Source organism: Xiphophorus maculatus, chromosome 10 (genome assembly GCF_002775205.1).
Source record: "Xiphophorus maculatus strain JP 163 A chromosome 10, X_maculatus-5.0-male, whole genome shotgun sequence".
In the NCBI taxonomy this organism is placed as follows: Eukaryota; Metazoa; Chordata; class Actinopteri; order Cyprinodontiformes; family Poeciliidae; genus Xiphophorus; species Xiphophorus maculatus.
The window spans coordinates 1,956,618-1,968,077 of NC_036452.1; the positions used below are offsets into that span (position 1 = coordinate 1,956,618).

An 11,460-nucleotide genomic window follows, 5' to 3' on the forward strand; every position below is an offset into this window, starting at 1 on the left:
AGCAAAGCCCACCCCAGAAAAATGTAAAAAATAATAATAACTTCACAAAGTAGGCGGAGCCAATATGTATAAGGGGCGTGGCCAACGGTGCGGACGAGCAGAGGAGGTGGAGCAGCACCGTTGCTAGCTTGGTGACTTTGTTGCTTCATTTCACAGATTTTCCGACATTATTACAAAAAAAAAAAATCTAGCAACTTTTTTTCCAAAAAAGTGAAAAGCTACAAATTTAGCAAATTTTGTTCCAAAACAGCAATTAGCTCCTTTTTTTTTTCCAAAAAGTGACTAGCTACAAATTTAGCAACTTTTTTTTGTTATGGGAGACTTTTGTGGCGACATGTGAAAGCAACCAAGAGAATAACAAGTGCATTCAGTAAAAACAGGGAAAACAGAACGTAGTTGGAAAAAAATAAGGTGCTTTAAAATAAAAAAAGAAGCAAAATTTGTCAAACAAATGAACTCATGCACTGTAAAAACACAACATTTTACCAAAGATGTTTGGTCTAGTTTTGATTCACCGGGAGAATATATTTTCCAGTGGAACAATTTTTTTCCCATGTTATAAATTGTATTGTAAACCTCACTTATAGCTAGTTCTTTCTCATAAATATTAAGAAATTATTGACAAACAAGCTTCTATTTCTTGCTGAAAAGTTACTTGTAAGTTAGTTTGTCTTATTTCAAGATATTAACACTAGAAACTAGACCTTGTTTCTACATTTTCTGTGCAGGAACTGATTTAAACGTTAAGCTGCAGAAGGTTGTGAATAGTCAGCAGATCTGCGTTGTGTTTAATATTTTTCAACAGTCGAGTCGTTTTTATTGAAAGCGTTTCCAGGGACGCAGCAGTCCGTGGTGTGTGCCGGTCCGACTGACAGCCTCCAGGTGCTGCCAGCGTCTGCCGGTCAGGTGACAGGGACTCGGACAGCTGACACGGTTTTATTCTGCTGAGTCGTTCTGACGTGTCCACAAAGAGCGCTGTGTTTTTGGACTGATGTCGGATCGGTTCTGGTGGAGTCCCATATTTCCACCTGCTCAGAAAACCAACTGTCCAAACCGGCAACCACAACTTCCTGCCTTCTGCCTTCAGCTGCACACGAACTAACAATTACTGTAGTTATCAATTAGATTAATGGATTATTCTGATAGTTAATCTGTTAATCTGATGACTAATTGATTATCCTGACGATTAATCAATTTATTAATTTCTTTTATAAAATGTTCACAATCTACAGATTTTGCATTTAACCATTTAAGGCGTTTTTACACAATATTAAATACATTAAAAGATTAAAATATAGAAAATTATTTTTTCAAATGAAATTAATCTTTTTATTGCCCATAATTCAATAACAGAAATCCTGTTGTGAATTTGAACAGCTGCTAGAGTCGTTTCTAGGGCTGGACAATAAATCAGTAACAATGTATATTGTGAGATATACATCATCAATATCAATAGATAATACATCTGATAAAATATTATTCAATATCTACAATATTGTAGGCTGGTGGAATCAACTCACTCATTCTTTGGTTGCCTAGCAACGACCTGCTGAGTGACTGGCGCAGAAGCAGTTTTTAGTTCCCCACAGTTCCTCAAAACTGTTAAAAAATAATAACTGTGGATAAAACTGAAACAACAACTGGAACGCAGAATTACTACTGTTGATGCACGGAGCGGCCATCTTGGAACAGGAAATAGAACTTCAGACGGTGTTCCCGCTGATTTTTTGGACTGGGAAGTCAGAATTTCCAAGTTTGGAGCAAAGTTACTACTAATGTACAACCACATTACTACTGTTGATGCAAGAAGCAGCCATTTTGAAACACATGGTCCACAGTACAAGTTGCTCTCAGTTTCCCAGTCAGAAATCTGACTTCAGAGGCCGTTCTATTATTTACAGTGAAAGTGACTCAACAATTAGGTTTTCTACTTTTTAAATTATATTTCATAAAATTTTAACAATAATCTTTTTCAGAGTCCTTTTTATAGTTTTAATCTAAAGTTTTGATTAAAAAAGACTTCAAACAGAACAGGTTAGCTAGTCCTCTCTTCCGTTCAGTTTTATCTTTGTCTCTTTTCTTTCCGCAGCTCGTTTGGCCGCCAAAGCAAACCCAGAACAAACTGATTTAATCCAACCTTATCATTTAAGGCTGGACGGCAGCGTGCAGCAGGAGCGCGTTCAGCGTAACGCGTGAGATTATCGCAGGATGAGCCTGAACTCAGCACTGATGGAAGACAAACTGGATACTTTGGGAAAGACATTGGACTTCAGAGCGTTTTGGTCGGCTAAAATTACAAACCAGCTTTAGAGCCGCAGCGCTAAAATAAACCAGCCACGTAGATGGTGTAGCGTTGTCTTTAAATACACATGAAATATAATATAATATAACATTCTGCTGCCCCTGACTCCAGGTGAAATAAGCCATAAGTGGGTCAGGCGTTATGTAAGCTGCATATATGTTCTCCTCAGGCGTGATGCGAGAGCTCAAAGAGTCAGAGAGCGGAACAAGTGAATAACCATATATAGTTTAAACAAAGCAGCAGGGCCGAGACCATCGAGCCTCTTAAAATAAGCACAACCTAAACACATCTCTGCATTTCGTCAGGAGCTTTTCAGCTTCACTTTTAGGAGTTTATGACTAAGCTCAGGTCTACTATTCACACATAACTGGTCATCCTTTGAAATTAAAGGTGTAGTAGGTAAGTTTTATTTTAAAAAATGTTTTTACATATTTCTCCAGGTAGAAACAGTAATAGACTGAATCTGGGAAAAGAAATGCAATCGCTCCCGACCAAAAACAACCAATCAAGAGTCAAAAGGCAGGGCTTAGCGCTATCAATCATGATAATGTATGCGCTGGAACAGATTCCAGGAAAACCACTTACCAGCCGTAAAAGGCGGCCATGCTCCAGTGAAAAAAGAGAATGGAGCTCCACCTTAAAAAAATTAGTTAATTTGTTACATGTAATCAAATTAAGTTTTCCACACTGAATTTATTTTCTTTTTTAACATGACAACTTAATAAATTCAGCACATTTACTTGGACAAACTTAATTTGATTACTTGTTAGAAATTAACTCAATTAATTTTTAAGTTGGAACACCTGTTTTCTTTTTCCAGTGTAGCTTTAGCATTCATGGCATTCTCTGCTATCTGGAAGAAGCTGCAGTGTAGCAGAGAGCAAGGAGGAGGCTGTGAGCAGCAAGTACACAGGCTTGATTGACATCACTAAGACCCTCCTCTTGGCTCTGATTGGTTGTTTCTTGTTAGCACTGGAAGAAGGCAGAGAAGCCTGATTTTTTCATTGATTTTCTGTCTCATACTAAACTATCACAACACTCAGTTTCAACAGATAAAAAAAAACAATTTTGTTTTTAATAAAAATTACAAACTGTAGCCTTAATTAGGGCTTGAAATGGAAACCACATAACTGATTAATAAATGAATAAAAAGTATTATTCAAATCTATAGCCGTTGCCACGATGTGTATTGCACCTTTTGCATTGTATACTTTTAACTTCATGGCATAGACTATGTTTGTCTTTCAATGTGTGTTTATTGTATTCTAATTTGTTCCACATTTTTCAAACTAAAAAAAAATTTTTTTTTGAGTGTCTTCGTTGGCACAAGGTAATTTAGAGGGGGATGGAGAGAATGTTCTCCCGCGGAACCAAAAAGGACAGGACCGCCCCTGCATATACGTGGTGGATTGAGTAATTCTTAAAACTGATTATAAAATCTGCTAAAGAGATTTAACAACATCCCAATTCTTTTACCTTGAATTTACCTGGAAATCACTATACAGATAAAAAAAACTGAAGAGGAAAACAGTCAAATTATATAATAAACAAAATGATGCAGTAACTCTTACAACACTCCCCCCCCCTGTACTGCCACCATGTGGTGATGGTGTAATTTCAGGCACATAATCTGAAAAAGATTGATCTCCTCCTCTTCCTCCCTGAGCTCCTATTGTGTTCTGAAGAAATGTACCATTTCTACTGACCAAAATCAAATCACAGGCAGGAAACCGGCCTAGCACAACGCGCTAAATACTAGCACATTTAGAACATATTTAGCTAAATGTTGAGAAATGGAACTGAATGTTATTTAGCTAAGTGTTGAGAAAAGTTATCTAAATGTGACATATATTAGCATATTTAACTAAATGTGCTAATATTTAGCAAGTTACACGAAAGACGTTTATCCGTCGTCATCGGTGGCTATGCTAACGAGTCTTAGCACATGCTAAAGTTGGCAGATCGCCTAATATTTTCCTTTTAATAAAAAGGGACCTAGCCTGGTAAAAACCAGCCTGCGTCATCCAGAGGGTTTGGACTCTGGCTTTCTAAAAATGTTTGCTTCCTGGAGTCTTGGACTCTCCTGATGTTTTAAATTTTAAGTAATTGCTCACGTTTTCCCAAGTTTGACGCTATGAAGCTTACCGGAAGTTGCCTGAGTTGTAAGAAATCATCTTTCACAGTTGTATAGAAGAGACGAGCAGACCAAGATGGCTGTTGTTGTTAATCCAATATTTGGAATCGTGGCCAACACGGACTGAACGGCTTAGTTCACGTCCATTGCTGCCGCCATTGCTAAAACTACAGACTGACCAGAAAATGACGTAATCATTCACGACTTCTCCTTCTGTTCGCTGATTGGCTCGCTGGAAATTCTATCACGGTAGAAAGTCCAGAGGCTATAATGTAAGTTTTTTATTCATTTATTTTTAAACCAGGAAGCCTTATAGCGATAAACGCTCTATTTTGGTGGAATAAATAAATCATATTTCAAGCTGATAAACAGTCAACAAATTATGCAATAAAGTTATTAAAAGGAGCTTTAAGCCTATTTATTTCCAGCAGAGAGGCATCAAAGCAGCACAGTCTAAAGATGGCAGGTTAACTATTACATAATATTTTCTGGTTAATAGTGTCGGGACCTGCAAGGCATCATATCCGAACAGAATCAGGTCCAGTTTCTAGGGAGGAGGTCCTTCTGTCGGTGGCCGCGAGCAGCAGTCCAAACCCGGACCGACGTCTGCCCTCACCCCCCTTCATTTACCATCTAATAAATGAATGAATGAATGAATAAATGATAATGAAGATGGTAATCAATAAAAACCAGAGGATTTATTTCCCAGCAGATCTGAGTCGACCTGTTTACGCACAGCCAGAGTAGTAAACAATGCGCCATGTTCTCCTCTTTCTTTTATTATTTATTTGTTTCTACATTTAAATGTTTCTATTCATAAAACCCGACTAAGCTTACTACTTCCTCACCAATAACTCGTCCATCCACCCATTTACTCCACCTTATTGTAAACAAACAGCCTTACGCATAAAATAACAACAAATGGTTGCAGGTGACATCAAGTAGAAGCTTAATTGAAATTAAATGGGATGTTTTTGAAAAGTGCTTAAAGTGATCTGAATCCTGTATCAGTCTGGATTGTGGATGTGACGCGCAGGAAGGTGGAAACTGGGTCACCATCCAAAAAGCGGCTCCAATAACTTAATAATTACGGCAGAAAAGTCGGAGGAAATCAGCTCTTCTTGTGTCTGTGACTGAATCAAAATGGCGTTTCAGCGAGGGACATCAGCGCAAATATAAAAAATAAGAAATAAAGCTGCGCAAACAGAGGTCAAACTTTTATTATTAATTCAAATCGATGCGTTCGGGATCATAATAAAGAGAGAAACCAGCAAGAAGATGAAATGATTGGGTTCTGATGCGCCAGCGTCTAAACAAAAGACAGCCATCATCACTGCGCCCTGCGCTGAAGGACTTTGGTTCCAGCTCCAGTCTGCAAACCCCCGCACCCTCCCCTCGCACGCAGCCGGTCCCGCACCTGAAGTGAAGCCCCCCCGCTGCCTCAGCTCGGATCCCCGTCAAAAACAAACGTGACAACCGGAACCAGCAGCCTTTAACTTCACCTGATGCTTGGAGGCACTGGCAACTTTCCTGACAATGGAGCACCAGAGGCGCCTGCCATAGTGATAGTTATAAGCAAATCTGGCGCAAAAGCGAGAAATAACGCAAACACAAAGGTTGCACTGCGCCCCGAATAAAGCCCCGATGAAGTCCCGGCTGTCACCTGCGGCTTCCAGGTCGTGACATTTGATTTATTGCGGGTTTAACAGCAAATAATCTCGAACACGTCATTCAAAGTCAATGGCCGGGCTGTGTTAGTTGGGAAAACGTATCGAAGTATTAAAAGGATAAACGGAAACCTGCGCAGTCGGAACTTCACGCATCCGATCAGTTAAAGATTCAATTTTAACGTGTGTTGCGTGTCATCCCGCAAGGTTCCGTCTGTTCGGGTCAATTTGACGGGAATTGGGCAAAATTGTTGGCGGCGCGCGTTACTTCCAGCGGGTTTTCCCGGAATAAAAGTTGTTCGCCGGTGGAAACGGAGGCGGCCGAGCTGGCGGACGGCAAGCCGGATGTCTCCACCACCGGGCCGGCGCGTCCGGCGGACCGCGGAGGATGCGTGGGTTTAATATTTGACCGCAGATGGAGGATGAAGAAACACAAACGGGACGGCGCCAGTTCCACGGAGTCCGCTAGATCAGCTGCTGGCAGTTGGTGTTCTCAATCACGTCCGCAGATAGGCTTCATAGGCTCAATGGAGCGCCTGTGGAATAAGACACTTAAAGTGAACCCGGACACTGAAGACGCGCTTTTTAAAAACATTTTTGGACACTTAAGCCGAAACTGCTTTTTCTGGCGTTTTGCTTTCAGGACACACTGTTTCGCATTGTTTTTGTTTTTTTTTCCTACCGGTGAGGCGTTCAAAAGCGGCGGGGAAATTACACCTCCAAGAGTTTTTGATTAACTTTATTTTTAAAAGGAGAATTGAAGAAGACACAATGGCAGAGACGTCGGCCGCTCCAGCCAAAGCAAAACGGGCGTCGAAACCAAAGAAACCCACGTCGCATCCAAAGTACTCGGACATGATTAAAGCGGCTATTGTTCACGACGCGAGTCGGAACGGAGCGTCCCGTCAGTCCATCCAGAAGTACGTGAGGAAAAACTATAAAGTGGGCGACAACGCCGATGTCCAGATCAAGATGGCCCTGAAGAGGCTGGTGGCGTCCGGGATGCTGCGCCACACCAAAGGCATCGGCGCGTCCGGGTCCTTCCGGCTCACCAAGCCGGAGGACTCCAAAAAGCCCCCCGCCAAGGCGCCGACTGCGGCCAAGCCCAAAAAAGTGGCCAAACCCAAACCCAAGAAGGCGGCCAAGCCCAAGAAGGTGACCAAGACGCCCGAGAAACCCAAGAAGGCGGCCGTCAAGAAAGTGAAAAAGGTCGCGAAGAAGGCGACACCTGCGAAGACCAAGAAAGCGCCGGCGAAGAAACCCAAAGCGGCCAAAGCCAAGGCGAAACCAGTGAAGAAGACGGCCAAGCCCAAAGCCAAGACACCCAAGAAGGCTGCGAAGACTTCCAAAAAGAAGTGAACGGACTCTTTCTGAAACTCACTGTAAATACTTGAGGATTTTTTTTCGTATATGTATTATTTTTGTAAGATTTCATGCAAAAAGTCTGTTTATACTTGTAGTTTTTTTCCTCCATCCGTTGCAGCATCAATAGACTAAAACTAACTGTGGACATTTTCATTCTGTTGATATTCAAGTCTGAGGAAAATGTGTATATTTATACATATATATAAAATAAACAGCTGAACTAATGAATAGTTATTGTTGGTGCTCAACAATAACTATTCAAACATCCCAACGTGTTAAAAACTATTTGCAATGTATGTCAATAAAAACAACATCAACTTGTCCTCATTTTACACAAATATTACAGAAAGATGCATTTATTTAAACATCTACGGCTTTAAAACTTAACATATTACCCTAACAGCAAGCATTAGCGTCACATTACCAGAAAAATTAAAAGCTGTTAAAAACTTGATGAAAAATCTGCTTCCAGGGGCGCATCCAGAAAGTTTTCTAAGGGTGGCCAGATGGGGGGGGTGAGAATAAGAGTAGCAAAAATCAAAATAAATAATGTTTTAAATTCAAGTTAATGGTGGACATTGAAATACATTTTAAATGAGGATAATTTTCACTCGTAAATACAGATTAAGACAGACGTTTTATTAATACAGATTAATATAACTAGATAGATAGATAAATATTTGTCATTGTCACAAGAACAACGAAATTTAAAACTGCACATTAACTGCAGTTTGGTTTATATACGTTGATTAAATTCAAATCAAAAATTGTTTATTGATCGGAAAGGAATCAATAAATATGAATTAAAATAATACTTTATTGATCCTAAATGAATAAATAAAAAAATTAAAAATGGATGGAATTAAATTTTTTTGCATCTCACCGCTATGCAGAAATAATGATTAAATCCACCCAAATAAAGTAAATAAAAAATATATTTTAATTAGAAAACAGGAGATGCACTGAAAATCCTCACAGAATAGTTTTATTCAAGTACATTTTTATGGTGAACCTTAAAATTTAGGTCTGTTATTTTCTGATTCTTTGTTCTGCAAATTTATATTTTCAAGTATGAATTTTTTAACATATTGAAACACATTTTTAACTCAAGAAAATAAACATGACTTCCTAATATTTTAGACTAAAATATGTGATTCTGGATCAGGAGTGTGTGTGACAGGCCCTCAGAAAGAAACGCTATGAGGAACAAAAAAGAAAACATATTAACATAAACACAAAAAAACTCAAGTGGATTCATGTATATTGTTTAAAGCAATATTATGCATGAATCCTGTGGAATAAATAAGACCTAGGAAGGGAAAAATCATTATGCAAGTTACACTTTGACTCTACAAAAAGCCAATAATGCAGCGTCAGCTCATTCTAACTTTTCCCAGACACCAAAGGTGATTTTAGAAATTAAATTAATTAAAATAATGTTAAGGCTAAATAAAAGCAATAATTATATTTGAAAACGTCAGGTGCAGGAGAGCTCTTTTCCAACATCATTTCAGCTTCAGCAGATGATTGAAGGGAAATCTGTTTTTCTACACCCATATTTAAATGTTCTGTTAAACACCTGACGAACAAATACTGCCACCTTGTGGCAGCAGAGGAAAATGGCGCCTTTTTTATTCCACAGCAGGAAAAACAACAAGAGGCACATAAATACAAGTCAGTGTTAAAAATACTATAGTTAGATGATCTAACTGTTAATGGATCCTAAAAAAAGAAACAAAACCTGGAGAGAAACTTGATTAGAAAAATGTTAAATGTAACGACATTAATAATCAACACAAAATGTCCATGTTTAAGTCAGTGAAAGCTCTTAAAACTAAACAATTTCACAAATAACTTCAAATGCACAAACAGAATCACCGTTAATTAATTAACTACACCTCGTTGGTGCAGTTTTCCTTCAAAACAATTTTAATATCTGAAGCTACCTGAAGAGAAATCCAAAATTCAGATTTTTTTAAATAGCAAATTTTTCACTGTAGAGCCCAGAGTGTTCCTTTTATGTCTTGAAATTTTGTTTTAGATTATTTTCGAAATTTTCTAGTAAAGACTTGGACATTTCTGAGATTAAATCTCAAAATTTCTTTTGTTTTTCTGACGGAAACTGACGTTTTTTCTACGTACAGCGACCCTGATACGTCATTGTACATAATATTATCAGAACAAAGTCATACATAGTCAGAAATATACAAAACTAAACTCATTATGAAAAATCAAGTCGCAATAATATGAGAAAAAAAATGAGAATAAAGTCGTAATATTAGAAAATTTTATGACGGAAACTTATCAAAATATTCATGAAATAAAGGTAAAGATTAAACAAGAATAAATATCTGAATAAAGTCGCAACTTTAGTAGAATGAAGTAGTAATTTTGTAACTCCCACATAAAAATTAAATGTTGAGCATCTTGTGAAATTTTAATTTGGTGTCGGTTTAACAAATAAGAAAATCTTAAATAACAGAAGGGCGGTCAGATCTACAATACAGACCAAAGGTCTGGACACACCTTCTAATTCAATGGGTTTTCTTTATTTTCATGACTATTTATAAGGCAATAAATCCCACTTATTAACCTGACAGGGCAGGTTGACCTATGAAGTGAAAACCATTTCAGGTGACGACCTCTTGAAGCTCATCAAGAAAATGCAGAGTGTGTGCAAAGCAGTAATCACAGCTAAAGGTTGCTACTTTGAAGAAACTAGAATATAAGGGCTATTTTCAGTTGTTTTACACTTTTTTGTTTAGTGCATATTTCCACATGTTATTCATAGTTTTGATGCCTTCAGTGTGAAGCTACAATGTAAATAGTCATGAAAATAAAGGAAACTCATTGAATTAAAAGGTGTGTCCTGTACTGTACATGACTAGGATTTTCTAGTAATCTTCTTCTGGTAATATTGTGTCTTTATTCCTGTAATATTATGACTTTAGTTCCGTAAAAAATATCTTAGTCTGGCCTTAATACTCCGTTATACATTTTTAATAAACACAAATTTAAACTTCTGACCAATCACACAGCGTTCTGTACCGTTAGCTCCGATGTAGCTTAGCTTAGCGCATTTTCGGTGTTCCCGAAGTTCTCAATCTTCATTTCGCGAACTTTGCACATAGTGAAGTTAATGTCAAAGTCGGTCTTCCCGGAAAGTTGGTAAAAAACAAAATTAGTCCAAATGTTTCCCTTCAAACGAAGGCGGGCCGGTTGAATCTTTTTCTCTCTTTTGTGGTTTCCTGCTTGTTTTGGTGCTTTGCGCGCATGCGTAGGTTCCGGTCCCGCCTGCGTGAGGACGTCAGGACGTCCCGCCTAGTTACTAAATAGAGGCCAGCAGATTTGTTTCTATTTTTGCTAGATTTTGGGACATTTAAAACAGTAGTAAAATGAGAATCGCGACTCGTTGCACCCTCTCCGGTCTGGTCTTTTATTAAGCATCTGGATCTGTTCACTTTCAGTAAGAAAAAAGTTTTTGAAAAGTCACAAAAATGTTTCCTGCAGAACCATCCGCCTCTCAGCTTAATCACAAACTGATTGGTGATGGGCAACAGGAACCAGCAGCAGGTTCTGTAACTGGGTCAGTCAGGCGCAGAGGAACAGAAAAACACAGGCCAGCTTCAGTCTGATTAAAACAACCTGGAGGTGAGGAGAGGAAACTGGAGGCAGAAAATCCCAGCATGTTTTCCTTCAGTCATTCGGACACAACGGCGTGTCAGGGACATTGTAGATGGAATACAAAAAATTAAGAAGCACATCTCTTAGGGAAAAAAATGCAAAAAACCCCTCAGGAATGAGATTTGTCTCAGAAACTTTCCAGAAAAAACACCCAGATATTTTGAAAGTTTTCATGTTTCTTCTTGAAAATTTTGAAGTTTTTTTCTAGCAAATTTGCAAGTTTTCAAACTAAAATTTCCTATTTTTTTCTATAAATTTTCTGAGATTGATCTCAAAATTTTTTAATTTTCTCCAGCAATTTTTTGCCT

General features: G+C 38.4%; 1 protein-coding gene across 1 annotated transcript; it reads left to right on the plus strand.

The window, feature by feature from the left end:
• The first annotated feature begins 6,635 nt into the window (after window positions 1–6,635).
• On the plus strand, window positions 6,636–7,800 carry LOC102236373 (histone H1.0-B). Its single transcript, XM_005815628.2, has one exon. It carries the CDS (start codon window positions 6,875–6,877, stop codon window positions 7,460–7,462), a length of 588 nt encoding a protein of 195 aa, XP_005815685.1. The 5' UTR covers window positions 6,636–6,874; the 3' UTR covers window positions 7,463–7,800.
• The last annotated feature ends 3,660 nt before the right edge of the window (window positions 7,801–11,460 follow it).